The sequence below is a fragment of the Gorilla gorilla genome, chromosome 1 (genome assembly GCF_029281585.2).
Source record: "Gorilla gorilla gorilla isolate KB3781 chromosome 1, NHGRI_mGorGor1-v2.1_pri, whole genome shotgun sequence".
Lineage (NCBI taxonomy): Eukaryota > Metazoa > Chordata > Mammalia > Primates > Hominidae > Gorilla > Gorilla gorilla.
Window position 1 is genome coordinate 177,151,178 of NC_073224.2, and position 19,744 is coordinate 177,170,921.

Here is a 19,744-nt window from a genome sequence, read left to right on the forward strand (position 1 = left end):
TAATCATAAAATATCAGGAATACCACAATAAATTATTTAATACACCCCTCAGCAATCTATTCTAAGCAGAACTCTATTTAAGTTAGGCCAAATCAACTCTATATCTTTTTAAAAACATGTCCAATTGAGTAAGTTTAAAATGTCTAGTGGAATCAATTAATGTCTTAACAACAGTTCCTGCAATAATTTTGATATATCCTATAAAACACTAATAATGATAAAGTATAGGTTATAAAATCCCACAATTAAACAATAGTTAAGCTTTCCTTCTCTTAAATGAGAGGATGTTTTGAAATCTCTAAGATATAAAAACAAATATACGGACAAACGTTCTTTTTCCTTTAACAAGTAACCAAACCATAGAGAACACACACACATACAGGAAATACAGAAAAAAGTAAAACTTTTCCCAAATTCCAACACCCAGAGCTCATCATTATTAATATTTGGGGGAACACCTTCTTAACATCTGTCTACATTACATACATATACACACACAGATTTACAAATACAATTTTATATATGTGAAATCTCACAACACATGCCATTGTAACCTTTTGTTGCTCATTATGTCATGAATATCTTTTCCTATCAATAAATAGAGATCTATATTAATAATATGTAGTAGCTGAAAAATATTCTATTTTATGACAACAAAATGTGCTTTAAAACCTCCACTATAAATATTTAAGTCATTCCAAGTTCTCACTGTTATAAGTAACCCTCCACTATAGTTTGAACATTTTTATTCCCTCCAAAATTCATGTGTGGGAACTTAATCCCCAATGTAGTGTTGAAAGCTGGAGCCTTTGGGGAGGTGTTTAGGTCATGAGGGCAGAGCTTGCATGAATATCAGGTTAAAATCTTAGAGCTAACTAAAAATAAAGATAAAATTGTATCAAAAATCTCAATGTTGCTATAAAAAGGACTTGCAGGAGTGGTTTCTCTCTCCTGCTCCTCTGGCACGTGAGGACAGAGTTCGCCCTCTTTTGGCCCTTCTGCCTTCCACCATGTGAGAGCGCAGCAAGGAGACCTTCATCAGATGCCAGTGCCTTGATCTTAGATTTCCCATCCTCCAGAACTGTGAGAGAATAAATTTCTGTTCTCTATAAATTACTCAGTCTCCAGTATTCTGCTACAGCAGCAAAAAATGGACTCGGACACCCTCTAAAGAACAACCTTGTATATTCTTAGTATTGTAAAAATATCATGAAGTTTTTTCTGAAATGATAAACTGAATGAGAGCTGCAACTGAAAAAATTAAATAAAACAGAGAAAGCATATCAGGTTAAAATCTTAGAGCTAACTAAAAATAAAGATAAAATTGTATCAAAAATCTCACTAAACAGTAATAAAGTTACTTATCAATTAAGAATTCTACTGTTTTCCCCCTAAATAAAAATCCTTAATACAATTAGAGAGTGCCTTACTTTGAGGCAGTCTGATCAGTTGAAATGCAATGTTTATATCATAGAGACCTGTGAGGCAGTGAAAGTTCTATGTCTCTTACAACTGAGAAAAGAAAGAAAAAAATATATAGCAAGGATTGTCACTGACTCTCCTCAGAAAATGAATGGTTCTAAGTAACGGAAGAAAGACTTTGGTTCTTGACATCTGTATTTCCCTTGCAACGCATTAGAGCAAATTTAGTAATAAACGCTTAGAAGCAGATTAGGAGCTAGAATGCCATTACATGTAAGAGGCTGTATCTTTGGATTGAAACACTTTTCAGTTCCTAAAAGAGCTTCTTCACAGTTATTTTTCTAGTGGTGAAAATTTATTGAGCTGTATCCATGAAGCAATAAATAAGACTGAAGTAATCAGTCAAAAAAAAAGTCCTAATTTGTCTCACTGAAGAAAAAGAACATATTGGATTTTCCTCATTCCAGGTCCTTAAAAATACATACATACATAAATAAATAAACCTCCTGTGGTAAGGACTAATAAAGCACACAACAAATTTCCTTCTTCTCATACAATGTAGCAGGATGCTATGTTGGCACTATCTCTGAAATACCTTGTTTAATAAATTTGAAAAATAGAACTGAACAGTTCATTTTAGACTCACCAATGTACATTGGTTTGGCAGGAAAAAATACAACGGCTGACCATACATGAAAAAAAGGAAAAAATTATTTTTCTTTTAGGGCTAATGAACACACTACCTTTTCACTTCTAAGTGAATACCTCTTTACATGCTCTCATTGGGGTCTGACTCAACCATCCCCTCTGGCCAAACATAATACCTATCATATAACCTACTCCACTTAACCATTTCAGCCATTTTTACCTAACTGGAAAATCAAAATGTTTCAATAGTCACTGCTCTCCCACTGTAGTGGACTACGGTGTAAATCAAGCTAGTAGAAGCTCAAGAAAATGTTACCTTTCAAAAAGTTCATGTTTTAGAGAAAAACATGAAAAACAAACTTACAGTCAAGAAAAGTCTAGTCTCTGCTACCAGTTTGCTATCTGAATTTGGATATATCACTTAACTTCTCTATGTCTTTTCTGTTTCATAAAGACAATCCAGTTCCTAGCTACTGTGAGGGCAAAATGAGATAAATTTACATTGAAAAGTATTATACAAATTAGGGTTAACAAATATGTATTGAGTAACTCCTATATGTTAGATACTGAGGCTTCACTTTAACAGCTTAACCATAGTTCGTTTCACTACAAAAAGAAAAGTCCTAATTTGTCTTGCTGAAGAAAAAGAACATACTGGATTTTCCTCATTCCAGGTCCTTAAAAAACTTAATATAAATAAATAAACCTCCTGTGATAAGGACCAATAAAACACACATCAAATTTCCTTCTCCTCATACAATGTAGCATCCTCCTCCTCATACAGTGTAGCAGGATGCTACATTTCACTACAAACCATGGTTAAGCTATTAACCATGAATCACTCAAGAGCATTAGGCAGTGAGACCATCTAATGAATACTATCAATACCACCAAATAGCAAAGTCCTCAGCAAGATGAAACATGCCTGAAGCCATTTGCAACCCATTCCACCAGGAATGAAGCTTTGGCTAAAGGAATCAGTTCCAAGACTGCATCAGTTTCTAATCTTCTCATGGTAGTAGAGAAGGCAAAAAAGAATCCAGTTCAGATTTGATTAGAACCCCCCTAGAGATGACAACATGTCAGAAGTCTCAAAACCCTCAACAGATTCTCTGGATGAAGTGGTTCACAGCTTCTCACACTGCACCAATAACCCTACTAAAGATACATGTCAGACATCAAAACCTTACCTTTATTTGGAAGATTAATATGTCATTGATATATTACAGTATTGTTACTCTTAGTAACAAATGTGCTTCCAAAATTTTAGTAACTATCAAGAAAAGCCAGTATACCAGCTAAAAAACTTCCATGTATATCATATGTTAAAAACAACTGCTCTAGATTTCTAGAATTAGCACAATCTACCCTGAGAATAGATGTTCCAACTAAATATATAGAGACTATAATATGGGATTAATGCCTCATGGAGGGAACAAATTGTTATTAATCATAAAAGATAGATTCAGACTTTATTTCAACATTACTATATCCCATAACACTCCATTTAAAGAAGAATTCCAACTACTGCTGCAAAAAGAAACTACTAAAAAATAAAGAATTTTATTGAAACTATGAAAATAAACTAAAAACTTTTGCCTTAATCAGAAACTATTTCCAAGGTATTTTATCATATGTGAATGTCTTGGTGCCCAAAACAAGATACCATAACTACACAGGTTCTTTTGGTGCAAGAAACCAAACAATGTGCTCCAAGAAAGAACTGATTTTTAACTGGTTAAGGTGAAAAAAACAAAGTTGGAATTCCTCCAAATACTATCTTCATATCTTCATTATTTCTAGCTATAGAAATAATCTCATCTCTTATTGACATCATGGTGTCACAGGAAACATATTATGAGATAACATAGCAGTAATAGAGAGTTTTTTCAATAATTAATGTGATATAGTTTAAAGCTAGTTTTATGAATAAAGATATATACTTAAAATTACAAATAAGAATAATGAAACTGTAACTATATTACAGGTTATGATTACTGCTGCATCTGTGTCTCCCTAATTAGCTACAAAGATTAAAAGGCTTTTCATTTTGTTATAGAACACTGTGCTCTTCAACTCACATTGGTCTTATAATACCGAAATTTAAAATCTCTAATGTCAAACTTTGCAACGCACAACGTACAACTGCAAAATCATCACTACTCATTTAACAGAAAAAAATTGCAAACCTTCTATATTTTTCATATTAGCCAGTATTGCCTTAAAAAAATTCAGCACTTATTTCATACCTTCACAAATTCTAAGTAGTCGGTGTTGGTTCTTTCTCCACCAAGTCTAACAGGAACTAGAATAATAACAGCTTTGTCATCTGCATTATCAGAAGTCATGGAAGCACTCTGTTTATCAATTACATCATAATTGTAAACTGAGAAAAACATAATGAATATGTATTAAATTTTATATAAAAGCGATTTTCAGAAATATTTTTACCCAAATTTATCCTCCACCCCACAAGGGACAGCCAGCTATCTCATCTCTGGCATCACCAGAAATGTCTTAGTAAGTTAAAAATACCACTAGGATAACTGGCTAGCCATACACAGAAGACTGAAGCTGGACCACTTCCTTACACCATATATAAAAATCAACTAAAGATGGATTAAAGACTTAAATGTAAAACTCAAAACTATAAAAACCCTAGAAGACAACCTAGGCAATACCATCCTGGACACAGGAACAGGCAAAGATTTCATGACAAAGACACCGAAAACAATCGCAACAAAAGCGAAAATTGACAAATGGGATCTAATTAAACTTAAGAGTTTCTGCACAGCAAAAGAAACTATCAAAATAGTAAACAGATAACCTATTGAATGTGAGAAAATATTTGCAAACTATACATCTGACAAAAGTCTAATATCCAGCATCTGTAAGGAACTTAAACAAATTTACAAGAGAAAAACAACCCCATTAAAATGTGGGCAAAGGACATGAAAAGACACTTTTCAAAAGAAGATATACATGTAGCCAATAAGCGTATTAAAAAAAGCTCAATACCACTGATCATTAGAGAAACGCAAATCAAAAGCACAATGAGATACCATCTCACACCAGTCAGAATGGCTATTATTAAAAAGTCAAAAGGTAACAGATGCTGGTGAGGTTGTGGAGAAAAGGGAATACTCATATACCACTGGTGGGAGTGTAAATTAGTTTAACCATTTGTAGAAAGCAGTATAGCAATTCCTCAAAGAGCTAAAAACAAAACTACCATTTGACCTAGCAATGATTACTGCGTATATACCCAGGAAAATATAAATCATTCTACCATAAAGACACATGCACACGAATGTTCACTGCAGCACTATTCACAATAGCAAAGACACAGAATCAACCTAAGTGCCCATCTCACAGATTAAAGAAAATGTGCTACATATACACCATGGAATACTATGCAGCCATAAAAAAGAATGAGATCATGTCTTTTGTGGCAACATGGTTGGAGCTGGAGGCCATTATCCTTAGCAAACTAACACAGGAACAGAAAACCAAATACTGCATGTTCTCACTTAAAAGTAAGAGCTAAATGATTAGAACTCATGAACACAAAGAAGGGAACAACAGACACTCGGGTCTACTTGAGGCTGGAGGGTGGGAGGAGAGAGAGGAGCAGAAAAAATAACTACTGGGTACCAGGCTTAATACCTGGGTGATGAAATAATCTGTACAACAAACCCCCGTGACATAAGTTTACCTGTCTAACAAGTACCACATGTACCCCTGAACCTAAAATAAAAGTTTAAAAAAAATACCTACCTGATTTATGTATTCAATAGATACTTATTGATAGTTAGCTACTATATGACACGGGGCCTTCAGCAGCAGGCAAAACAGAAAAATTCCCACTCTTCTTGAGCATGCATGCTAATGGAGGAAATAGAGATGGTGATGCATGCTTTGAAAAAACAAAGAGAGAAGGGTGAACAGGAAATGCTGAGAGGGGGGCAATTTAAAATAAGGTGGCCAGGGAAGATCTTATGAGAAAGTAATATTTGAATCAAGACCAAAAGAAAGAAACCAAGTAATACAGATAGATACCTAGGGGAAAAGCATTCCAAGTTAAAAGATCAAAAAGTGACAGTATCTTAAGGCAGAAGTATAATTAGCATGTCCCAGGAACAAGATGCCAGTCTTCTGGAGGGAAGTAAACAAGGGGTACAGTAGCAAAAATGGGATTAGAAGATAAGATTATAGTTATAGGGGAGAATGAAGACAGATTGTGTGAGCTCTTGAAAGCCATTGTAAAGACCAGTTTTTCAGTGATGGGAAGCCATTGAAGAATTTTTTAGGGATGTCCTAATCTGACTCACAGTTTAACAGCCTGTTTCCTGTGTTCATAATAGACTGTATAGGCAAGGGGTTGCTCTGCCTATGGAGTAGCAACTTTTTTATTCCTTTACTTACTTAATAAACTTGCTTTCATTTTACTCTAAAACCAAAATAGGCTACAGGGGCAAGGGCTAAAGCACAGAGAACAGTTACAAAGCCGCTGCAGTTATCCAGCAAGAGATGATGGTGGCTTTCCATTATGAGCAAACTATTGCAAGGACAGAAAACCAAATACCGCATGTTCTCACTCATAGGTGGGAACTGAACAATGAGAACATTTGGACACAGGGTGGGGAACATCACACACCAGGGCCTGTTGTGGTAGGGGGAGGGGGGAGGGATAGCATTAGGAGATACATCTAATGTAAATGATGAGTTAATGGGTGCAGCACACCAACATGACACATATATACATATGTAACAAACCTGCACGTTGCGTACATGTACCCTAGAACTTAAATTAAAAAAAAAAGAAAAAAAGAGATGATGGTGGTTTGAACAAAGGTAGTAACTGTAAAAATAGGGAATGGTCGGCCGGGCGTGGTAGCTCACGCCTGTAATCCCAGCACTTTGGGAGGCTGAGGTGGGCAGATCACGAGGTCAGGAGATCGAGACCATCCTGGCTTACATGGTGAAACCCCGTCTCTACTAAAAATACAAAAAAATTAGCCAGGCATGGTGGCGGGCGCCTATAGTTCCAGCTACTCGGGAGGCTGAGGCAGGAAAATGGCATGAACCCGAGAGGTGGAGCTTGCAGTGAGTGGAGATCGCACCACTGCACTCCAGCCTGGGTGACAGAGCTAGACTCCATCTCAAAAAAAAAATAGGGAATGGTCACGTAGAGGTGATCAGTTCGGCCAGGCGCGGTGGGTCACACCTGTAATCCCAGCACTTTGGGAGGCCAAGGTGGGTGGATCACTTGAGGTCAGGACTTCAAGGCCAGCCTGGTCAACATGGCGAAACACCGTCTCTACTAAAAATACAAAAAATCAGCCAGGCATGGTGGCAGGCACCTGTAATCCCAGCTACTTGGGAGGCTGAGGCAGAAGAATCGCTTGAACCTGGGAGGCAGAGGTTGCAGTGAGCTGAGATCGCGCCACTGCACTCCAACCTGGGCAACAGAGCGAGACTCCATCTCCAAAAAAAAAAAGTTATCAGTTCATGTATCTGAAGATAAAGTAAGGACTCACTATTAAATGTAAGATGTGAGAGAAAAAATTGAGTCACAGGTGATTTGAAGGGTTTTGGTTTAAGCAAACAGAGTAAGAAAGTTGCCATTTATAAAGACATGGAAGACTGGAGGAGGGGAAAATATAGGAGGGAGAATTGGGAATTCAGTTTGAGATACTTGTTAGGTAAACAGAAAGGCTGAGTAGACAGGGACATGCAACTGGAGTTTAGAGAGAGGACTAGGATGGACCTATCAATTTGGGAGTTACCAACATGCAGATTACTATCTGCATTATAAAGCCACAAGACTTGGTGAATTCAAATCAGTATAGACAGAAAAAAAGATGAGATGAAGTCTAAACACTGAGCACTAAAACATGACATTTTTAGAGATCAAGGAGATGAGGAAAAACCAACAAACGAGGCTGTGAAGGAGTGAATAAGGAGGCAGAGGGAAAATCTACAGAGTAGTGTCCAGAAATCAAGTAAACAAAGTGTTGTAAGGAGGAAGAGGAAAGAGTCAACGGTGTCAAACGCTACTGATAGATTGTGTGGTATGAGGACTGAGAAGTTACTGCGAGGCTTAGAAAGATTAAATTACTGGTAAGAGCAGTTTTGGGGTGGGCACAATGGCTCATGCTTTTTTTTTTTTTTTTTTTTAGACGGAGTCTCCCTCTGTCACCCAGGCTGGAGTGCAGTGGCACGATCTTGGTTCACTGCAGCCTCCACCTCCGGGGTTCAAGGGATTCTCCTGCCTCACCCTCCCGAGTAGCTGGGACTACAGATACCTGCCACCACATCCAGCTAATTTTTGTATTTGTAATAGAGATAGGGTTTCACCATATTGGCCAGGCTGGTCTCGAACTCCTGACCTTGTGATCCCCCTGCCTTGGTTTCCCAAAGTGCTGGGATTACAGGCATGAGCCACCATGCCCAGCCAGCTCACACTTATAATCCCAGCATTTTGGGAGGCTGCGGCAGGAGGATCACTTGAAGCCAGGAGTTCAAGACCAGCCTGGGCAACACCGCGAGACCTTCATCTCTATAAAAAATTTCAAAATTAGCCAGGGATGGTGATGCATGCCTTTAATGCTAGTTACTTGGAAAGCTGAGGCAGGAGCAACACTTGAGCTCAGGAGTTTGAGGTAACAGTGAGCTATGATCGCACCACTGCACTCCAGCCTGGTCAACAGAGTAAAACCCTGTCTCAAAAAAAAAAAAAAAAAAAAAAGAGAGAGACAAAGAGAAAAGAGCAGTTCTGGTATGATGGTGGGTATGACAGTCTAAGTACCACCGTTCAAGAGAAAATAGGAGGATTTGGTAGAAGCAAATATAGACAAAATTTTATTTTATTCAAATTAAAGTAGTTTTATTCAAAACATACTTTACACCCATACTCCTTGTCAGTTGAATGAAACTCTTCTGATCTTCCCAGAAGAGCCGAATAGGAAATTCTGCCACTTCTGTCCCAGTTCTTTCCTTTAAATTCCAAATTTAGACTGAGCTATCAAATTCTTCTCGTCAACTAACTCCCCTATCTCCCATAGTCAATTGAAACCAAAGCTACAAAAATGCCACGGTAGTTCTCCCTCATCGGGATAGAGATTGCATTCTTACCCTTCATCTTCATTCAACACACATTTATTGAGGACCTGCTATTTATTGATGTGTTCTACACTAGAGAGGTATAAAATAAATAAGATCCTGACTTCAAAGACTGTCTAGCCCAAATGTTTGGTGTTTTTCCTTCACTTCCAATATATATGTAAGGCATATGACATAGTCCAATTCTGTAACAGAGGCTCATTACAGCAGCGAATCTCAACCAAATGATTCTGATACCTTACTTCTATGCCTGCTACCTCAACAATCATTGATATTATATATAAGAAACAAACAATTATAAGGTGATATCACAAGTGAATTACAAGTTCAATATTTAATAGAAGTATTTCCAAATGTTACAGACCACAGAGGAAAAGTAATTCTGCCTAAGGAGAGTTGGGAAAGACTGCCAAAGGTATAACCTTTGTGCATGTTCTTGAAGAATGAATAAGACCTAACAAGAGGCATTCTAATAATAAAAAGCATTCCAAGCAGAGGCAATAATATGCACAAAGGCATGGGGAAAAAAGATAATGACACCATGTCTAAGGAATGGCCTGAGGGCAGAAAATATTTTAGTGTACTGTGTATGGAAGATAGTGTTAGAAGGTGATGCTGGAAATGTAGGTCGGGACAAATTATAAAGGACTTCATTGTGCTTCATATGCCAAGATAACATGAGACTAGAGTTAATGGGCAGTCATTGGTTTGTAGATAAAGGGACATGATCAGTTTCTTTTGATCAGATGGACCAAAAAGGGAAAAGAGACAGGTAGGGAAATTAAGCTAAAGTCCAAACAAGAGATGAGGGTCTGATCTAAATCAATGAGAATGAAGATGAGAGAACAGATTTCAGGAACATTTTCTTAAGTATTGACTGACTAAATATAATATAAGCAATGAAAGTGCAGTCAAGAATAAGTGGGTTCTACTTACTACTTGAGTACATATGTGGACATGCCACTATTAGCCAAGAGAAAATAGAAAGAAAAGGGGTGGGACCGAGGGAAACAGTAAGTGTACTTTTAAACATGCTGAATTTGAAGTGTTTGTAGAATACGCAAGTGGAGATATTTGAAAGGTGGCAGAAAATATAAGTTATCACATAGTGACTCAGGTAGGGTTAGAAATGTTTTTTGAGACAGAGTCTCACTCTGTTGCCCAGGCTGGAGTGCAGTGGCACAATATCAGTTCACTGCAACTCCGCCTTCAGGGCTCAAGTGATCCTCCCACCCCAGCCTCCCGAGTAGCTGGGACTACAGGCATGTCACCACCATGCTCAACTAAATTTTGTATTTTTTGTAGTGACAGGGTTTCACCATGCTGCCCAGGCTAGTCTTGAACTGCTGGGCTCAAGTGATCCCCCGACCTCGGCCTGTCAAAGTGCTGGGATTATAGGCATGAGCCACCGTGCTTGGCTCTAAAAAGGTATTTTTAAAAGTCCTAGTATAGAGTACATAGTCCTAAGTATTTAAAGCCATAAAAATAGATGCAAGTACAAAGGAAAACAACACAGAATAAGAAAAAGAGAAAATAAATAGAAAACAAAACCTTTAAAAACACTAATGAAGACAGAGGGGGAAAAAATCACTGATAGAGTCTGGTCTCACTTAATTCCTAATCTCATAGTCTATCGAAATTATACAAATACAAGTTCTCCCTTTAGGAGTCTTAAACATGAGTGATAAAAATTTTAAGAACTACTTCAAATTACACAAACCGTTTCTATAACAAGGAACACTGTAATGTTTGCTTAATTAACTATATGTAACAAATATCTAGGCTGACTGTGTTAATAAAAGCACAAAAGGGAAATTCATACATTTATTTAATGATTACTTGTTTAGGTACATCCTTAGGCTTAATTAGAACTATTTAACACAGCAAATGTTTTTCAAGACTTCCTACTTGAAAAACACAGTACCTGCAAAACTCATATACTTATCTGAAAATTTAGACCTTTTCTTTTCATATGGCTATAATTACGGATATTGGTCTTTCTTTACAAGGCCAAACAAAAACGCATGAATATTTGGTAACTATTATCACACACTACAAACACTAGGTGGTTATCAGTGTAACCTTAAGCATTTTATAGATACCCTTGTATTAAAACATGATTGAAGTATATTTAACTTTTCTAAAACATTAACATATTTTATCACTGTAAGAGTATTCCTGTAAAAAAAACACTTAACAGCATGAGGTGGCTAAGCCATTTTTAATTTATTAAGAATTGAGGTGTCTATTTTATCCGCAACAAAGTTTCAAAATTACTACAGGTTGAGCATTCCTAATCCAAAATCTAAAACTTTTTGAGCACAGCATTTTTCACAAGTGAAAAATTCTACATGTGACTGCATGTGATGGGTTGCAATCAAAACACGGTCAAAACTTGGTCTGATGCACAAAATTATTAAAAATAGTGGATGAAATTTCCTTCAGGCTATGTGTATAAGGAGTATACAAAACATAAATGAATTTCATGTTTAGACTTCAGTCCCATCCCCAAGATATCTCATTACATACATGCAAATATTGAAAGGTCCAAAAAATACAAAATCGGAAACACTTGTGGTCTCAAACATTTTGGATAAAAAATACTCAACCTGTATAGACAGTGATCATCAAAAAGAAGACCCAAAACAATAAAACAAAGCAAATCTGGACAATAGCTGCATCATTAGTAGATGATTTACTGAAGTATTAGTGAGAAATATATTCAATTCCTCATAAGATAAACTAAGAATTTTCTTTCCTTGAAATACGTCCACCAATGAAATGGTTCCCAGCATACATGCAGCCCAAGTATATACCTATGTTAAATTTTCCTGCCTATCACTTTTAAAGTAGTTATTTGAAATGCTGAAATTCTTTGAGAATTTATTTTAATATCGCAACTAAAAATTCATAGTATGTATTCAATCAAAAAATATTTTTATTAAGTGCTTACTACATTTAGGAACAAAAATGTATAAGACATGGTCCCTACCTTCATAATCATTTACAGTATTACTGGGATAAGCTAAACACATATAAAAAGTATGACCAAATAAAACAAAGATTAGAATTATATACATTCCTTACCTGTACAATCTTGTGCAACATAAATAGTTATTCCTTGTAAATCAGGATGTCTTGCTTCTTCAACTGCTTTTCTGAGAAAATAACAAGCGTTATCTTTCAAAATCCTAACATTTCCTATTGGCAACTAAAGATTTAATTTAAGAAGGAAAAAATGCCAGCAGTTTTGTGACTTTCCTATTTAACTCATAGTGTCTGCTGTCAAAAACTAGTATCTGAATGGTATCAGACATCAGATTAAAATTTTCAAAGTTGAATATTACATTAAATTACTCAAAGAACATTAAAACACAAATTACAAAATACATCAAAAAAATTATTGGGTATAAAGCTCTACTCCCTTCCCTCCAAAAAGAAGGATTTCTCTCAACCACTCACCTTACCAGTGGTATGAATATGCTGCAAGATTTGCTGCAAATTAACTTACATTACTGACTAGGAGTCAATTACTGTGTCTGTCCTCTGGTACACTTAAGAAACTGTTCGTTCTTTAAACAACAGCATGACTTTTTTCCTTCATTCAAAAACCTATATGACCTGAACAAATGAATTTCCTAATTTCAAGTCTTGAAATTATATAAGTAAAACTGTAAATTAAATAATATTCCTAAGTATAATGTTCTCAATGGTGTGCATGATGTGAAAAAAATCACAATAACAATATCTATAAACGGTGATTATGCAAATTGTGGAAATATAATTTTATTTAACTATATATGTAATCATTTAATTGAAAATGCCCTATTATTCATGTTCCTATGTGTTAGTGTAGAAGAAAGACTGGCAAACTATGCCCATAAGCTGAATACAACCTGTATCCTGTTTTTGTACCATCTGCAAGCTAAGAAAGGTTTTTGACAGTTTTAAGGGACTGGAGGGAGAGGAAAGATGGTCAACAGAAAACTTTACAAGACCTGTGAAGCTAAAATATTTACTATTGTCACTTCACAGAAGAAGTTTGCTGTCCCCTGGAGTAGAGAACATCTTGAAGGGTAGAAACTATGCTTTTATGATTATGCTTTTATAAATGTCATACCAAGTTGGAATTGATATATTATTAACAATCAAATTAATAACATTAGGCAAATACTTTTCAATTGTAAGCATCTGGCCTATAAAATATAGAAGCACGTTAATATGCAAAAATGCTTTGTAATGATTTCAAATTTATATATGATTTTAAATGGAGTAAATTTAAATCACAACATGCTATACTTATATGAAATATTAATGATTTAGTTTATAACAAAAATGGGATACACACACAAATAAGATCTTTTTTTAAAAACTTGGTATCAAAATAAATGGTACATAAAAAGCTGAAGTAAAGTGAAATTTGACTTTCGACTTTTTTCTAACTATCCTGAATGTCACAGATTCTTTACTTTTACCATGATATAATTATAATATTAACAGTGCCATACATTTCCAATTCACAAGAATTTGATGTGTGCAAAGAAATGCTGAAAATATCAATTTTAGCTCTTGACATTTCATTACACTATCAGTACATTACAGCCCCCAGGTTACACTATTAAAAAAAACTATAATGCTATGCACGTTCCAAGTTTGAAAGAGATGTTAGTGTTTAGAGCATTTCAGTAAGGTATTCTAATGAAAACCTGATTAGAAACAGACCTGGGATGTCTATACCTAAGAGAAAGAGAAGAAAAATTTGTCAGTAAATAAATTAAATGTAACTAGAGTCGCAGTATGTCTTCTTTTTTCCCTGCTGGCAAATGAAAGCGTCTTTATCAACATTCTCATACAGTTAAGACTTTTAAAGTTCCAATTATATATACACATTGCAAAAATCAGTATCTCTTAATCCTGAGGACCTCTGTCACAAGAAGAAAGATTTTAAAACAATTTTACCTTAAAATGTGAGCAACCACAGCTGGTCCATACCAATCTCCTGCTTTTTTCCCAGACTTCTTTCCATATTCTATTAGTTGATGTAAGCCAAAAAGAGCCAAGGGGGAATCACCAAACCAAGAGATGATTTTCCTATGATAAACTTCATTCCGCATTTCATGATCATCAGAATATTTCCCAATTGTTTCCTTCAGAGAAATTGTTGGGGTTTTGAATTCTCTTTCCCCTGAAAGTGATGCTTCAAATGATGCAGTAAATTTTTTGACAGTGTGGGAAGTCCATGATTCAGAGTCTGAATTTTCAATATTCAAAGCATCAGGCCAGGTCCAAGCTATAGTAGTCCCAAAGCAAAGTGTTCAGATCTTTTAAATAGATACTTTAACAATTCTACTAAAATAAATACGTAGCATTTAAGGTCATTTGGGTTACTAAGACAGTAAATTCAAAAATAGGTAAATACATGGGAACAAAAAGTAGATTAATGGTTGCTTATGGAGAGGTACTGGGAGTGGCTGCTAATGAGTACAAGGTTTCTTCAAGGGATGATAAAAATGTTCTAAAATTAGATTTATGGTGACGATTGTGGAACTCTATAACTATGCTAAGAACCACTGAATTATTCACTTGAAATGAGTGAATTTATGATATATAGGTTATATCTCAATAAAACTGCTTAAAAAAACAAAGGTACAAGACAACAAATATGCCAAAATATCAATGATGTTTCTACCTTAATGGTATTATTCTCTGTACTTTTCCGTAGTTTCCAAAATTTCATGTAATCAAGAAAAAAATTACAAAAATACAAGACAAAAGAAAGAAAAAATAGTAACCTTGGGTAAAAATGGACAATCCCAGATGTTCTTTTTTCTGTTCTTTAACAGTGCTGAGATAAAGACTTTTGTATTTCATTATCAGACTGCTTATCAAACATCCAGTCTTGACTACCCAAAGGCACAATAAACATATTTACTAACATTTACGATACTCATAAGAAGATATCTTCAGAAAGTGGATGTTTTGATTATATTAAAATAGAAGTCTGACCATGGAAGTTTTAAATTTTTTTTCAAAATATTTTCCTGTACGTTTCTTCAGAATAACTTAATCATTATTAACAGAGTAATAACAATTCTCTAATAATTAATAAATGAAATCATAAAAGATCAAAGACCTTGAAAAATCAAATATATCCATTATGTCACTGTTTTGAATAACAAGACAATACCCAAACATGCATGTAATTTTAAGTTAACAAAATAAGTCATAGATTCAGAGATCTAGTGAGGACTGAAAAATATTCCAATCCTTGCCCATGACTGCACAAGACTATAAATAAATCATCCCAGAAAACCAGTTTAAAAATTATTTTCCTTACATTTTCAACACCATTCTTCAATAAACATTCTCTCTAAATAATCTCATCAATAATCTCTACAAAAAAGTTACTAAATATATGCCATGCATTGTAGGGATACTGTCTTAACACTTATAAAAATCTGACAATATTTAATAATCAAATATGATATCCTAAAATTGTAAACTAAAATATTCCTACAAATGTACACATTATTAAAAATGGACTAACACAAAGGTGGCACATTAGGAAAAACATATATATGTAAGTTAAGTATCAATGACATTTTTTAGGGTCTAAAACTGCATGATTACCTTATTAGGAATATGTCTAGTGCCAGGCACAGTGGCTCACACCTGTAATCCCAATATTTTGGGAGGACAAGGTGGGAGCATCACTTGAGCCTAGGAGTTCAAGACCAGCCTGGGCAGCATAGTGAGACCACATCTCTACAAAAAAATTTAAAAATTAGCTAACCATGGTGGCACGCACCTGTGGTCCCAGCTACTCAGGAAGCTGAGGCAGGAGAATAGCTTGAGCCCAGGAGTTCGAAGTTGCAATGAGCTATGATTACATCACTGCACTCTAGCCTGAGCAATGGAGTGAGACCCTATTGCTAAAAAAAGTTTTTAATTTGAAAGAGTATGTCTAATCGATTTAATATAATTGAGTATAATCACACTAATAAAGATAAAAATATTTTTAAACCATTATTGACATGTAGGGAGAAAATAAAGAAACCAGAGTAAAGTCTCTTAAAATTTAAAAAATATTACATATGTCCCCAAAATCACTGTTATTAACCTGCCCAGGACTTAACTAAACTGGAGATAATCCAGAGTTCAACCAAAAGGAAAGAAACAGTAAGAACAATAAAATCCAAAGGGTACTAAAAATTGAACTAACTTAACTCATAATGGTGACCAAGAATAACAGGTATATTTAACCTGCATTTTTGAAAAGAGAATCAGGAAAGTTTACATATAAGTCATATCTGACCCAGTTCAAAAAAAATGCAATACACCAAATTAGTTACAACTCCTTAGAAAATCTCACAGTCAAGAAATTAACCTCAGGGAATTTCATGCAGTTTGTAAGCTGGAATTCAAATGGAAAAATATCGACGACAAAAACAAAAAAAAGAAAAACAGAAATTTGATTTACCTCTACCAAGAAAGTGTAGTATGAGTCCTTGAGCCAAGAGCATCTGGCCAGTTCTCAATGTGCAGCCCCACCCACAGTCTGTTGTCAAAGCTGAGCCTTCTATTTGAGGGAATTCTTCCCTGTAGGTCAGCCATATTCTAGAAATGAAATCTTTACGAAATTCTTCTACATTTCCTGCAATTACGTGATCCTCTATTGTACATCCCGACTCTGTAGGTAACGTTTTATCTTCATCTAAAAAATAAACATACGGTCTAAAGATAACCAGAGAAATGTCTATAATGGTAACAAACATTATCATTACTGTCTTAAGATGTGAAGTATGTCACAATCTTTCTAATCCTTTTTTTCCAATTTTATCTTTTAAAATAAAGATATGAAAATCAAGTTAGATTTTCATAACTGCCTATGAAAATCAAGTTAGAATCAATGCTGAAATGTTTTACATACTGTAGAGTTAACTAATATAAGGTATTATCAACAATACTCTTGTTATTAATAATAATATCCTATATTCTATACATAATTAACTCTTTGAAGAGGGGACACAGACAAGGATGATATTAGATTTCTCACTGGAAACAAAAGAAGAAGATAGTGCAGCAACATCTTCAAAGTAGTGAAGAAAAAAAATCATTAACTCAGAATCCTATATGCAGCAAAAACACCTTTCAAAAATAAAGGCAAAATAAAGACTTTTTCAGATACACAAAAGCTGGAAGACATCACCAGCCAACCTGTATTAAAAGAAACCTTAGCCAGGCGTGGTGGCTCACATCTATAATCCCCAGCACTTTGGGAGGCTAAAACAGGAAGATTCTGGCTGGGCGCGGTGGTTCACGCTTGTAATCTCAGCACTTTGGGAGGCTGAGCCAGATGGATCACTTGAGGTCAGGAGTTCAAGACCAGCCTGGACAACATGGTGAAACCCCATCTCTACTAAAAATACAAAAATTAGCCAGGCATGGTGGCAGGCACCTGTAGTCCCAGCTACTCGAGAGGCTGAGGCAAGGGAATCGTTTGAACTCGGGAGGCAGAGGTTGCAGTGAGCCAAGATCGTGCCACTGCACTACAGCCTGGGCAACATAGTGAGATCCTCATTTCTAAAAAAAATAAAAAATTAGCCAGGTGCGGTGCAGATACTTGCGAGGCTGAAGTGTGAGGATGAGGATCACTGGAGCCAGGAGGTTGAGGCTGCATTGAGCCATGATTAAACCACTGGTCCAGATGGAAATAAAGATTCACACAAAGGAATGAAGAACACCAAACATGATACCTTCTTTGAAGGATATTTGACTATTTAAACCAAAATAATAGTAATTTACTATGGGGTGGATAACATATTAAGTAAAATGTGTGGGGTGTATAACATATAAATAAGTAAAATGCATGACAACAATATCATAAAGACCAAGAGGGAGAAGGTGAAGTATACTGTAAGGCTCTTGGTATATCACTTGAAGGCAGACTGTGATAAGTCAGAGATGTATACTATAAACCTTAAACCACTAAAATAACAATAAAAAGTTATAGCTAATAAGACAACAAAAGAGATAAAAGAGAATCATAAAAATACTCAATCCAAAAGCAGGCAGAAAGGGAGGAAAAGAAAACAAAAAAAAAAGATTTAACAAATAGCAAATAATGACATGATACATTTAAACCTGGCTTTATCAATAATCATATTAAAAGTAAATGGTTTAAACACATTTATTTATTTATTTATTTTTAGTTTTTGAGAAACAGTCTCGTTCTGTCACCCAGGCTGGAGTGCAGTGGTGCAATCCTGACTTACTGCAATCTCCGCCTCCAGGGTTAAAGCGATTCTTGTGCCTCAGCCTCCTGAGTAGCTGGGATTGCACGCATGCACCACAATGTCAGGCTAATTTTTGTATTTTTAGTTGAGACGAGGTGTCTCCATGTTGGCCAAGCTGTTCTCAAACACCCGGCCTCAAGTAATCCACTTGCCTTGGACTCCCAAAGTGTTGGGATTATAGGCATGAGAGCCACCGTGCCTGGCCCTAAACACCTTAATTTAAAAGGCAAAGATTATCAGATTGGATAAAAAAGCAAGACTCAGCTAGTACTTCCTATAAGAAACATATTTTAAATGTAAAGACACAAATAGATTAAGTGTAAAGGATGAAAAAAGATATACCATGCAACTTTAAGCAAAAGAAAGCTGAAGTGGCTATATTTTTTATTATTATTATACTTTAAGTTCAGGAATAAATGTGCAAAACATGCAGGTTTGTTACATTGGTATACACATGCCATGGTGGTTTGCTGCATCCATCAACCTGTCATTGACATTAGGTATTTCTCCTAATGCTATCCCTCCCCTAGTCCCCCACCCACTGACAGACCCCGGTGTGTGATGTTCCCCTCCCAGTCTCCATGTATTCTCATTGTTCAACTCCCACTTATGAGTGAGAACGTGCAGTGTTTGGTTTTCTGTTCCTGTGTTAGTCTGCTGAGAAGGATGGTTTGCAGCTTCATCCATGTCCCTGCAAAGGACATGAACTCATCATTTGTTATGGCTGCGTAGTATTCCATGGTGTATATGTACCACATTTTCTTTATCCAGTCTATCACTGATGGGCATTTGGGTTGGTTCCAAGTCTTTGCTATTGTGAATAGTGCCGCAATAAACATACATGTGCATGTGTCTTTATAGTAGAATGATTTATAATCCTTTGGGTATATACCCAGTAATAGGAGTGCTGGGTCAAATGGTATTTCTGGTTCTAGATCTTTGAGGAATTGCCACACTGTCTTCCACAATGGTTGAACTCCCTTTACACTCCCACCAACAGTGTAAAAATCTTCCTATTTCTCCACATCCTCTCCAGCATCTGTTGTTTCCTGACTTTTTAATGATCACCATTCTAACTGGCGTGAGATGGTATCTCATTGTGGTTTTGATTGCATTTCTCTAAAGACCAGTGATAATGAGCTTTTTTCCATATATTTGTTGGCTGCATAAATGTCTTCTTTTGAGAAGTGTCTATTCACATCCTTCACCCACTTTTTGATGGGATTGTTTTTTTCTTGTAAATTTGTTTAAGT

General features: G+C 35.7%; 1 protein-coding gene across 2 annotated transcripts in view; it reads right to left on the reverse strand.

Annotated features, from left to right (window-relative positions):
• Positions 1-19,744, reverse strand: part of ATG4C (autophagy related 4C cysteine peptidase) — an 81,856-nt gene that overhangs the window by 31,679 nt on the left and 30,433 nt on the right. For both annotated transcript variants that reach the window (XM_019019202.2, XM_019019194.4), the window contains exons 4-7: positions 16,676-16,909; positions 14,155-14,485; positions 12,283-12,353; positions 4,320-4,456 (exon numbers count right to left, since the gene is read on the reverse strand). In XM_019019202.2, the coding sequence (XP_018874747.1) occupies positions 4,320-4,456; positions 12,283-12,353; positions 14,155-14,485; positions 16,676-16,909 (773 nt within the window). The remainder of the gene's footprint in view (positions 1-4,319; positions 4,457-12,282; positions 12,354-14,154; positions 14,486-16,675; positions 16,910-19,744) is intronic.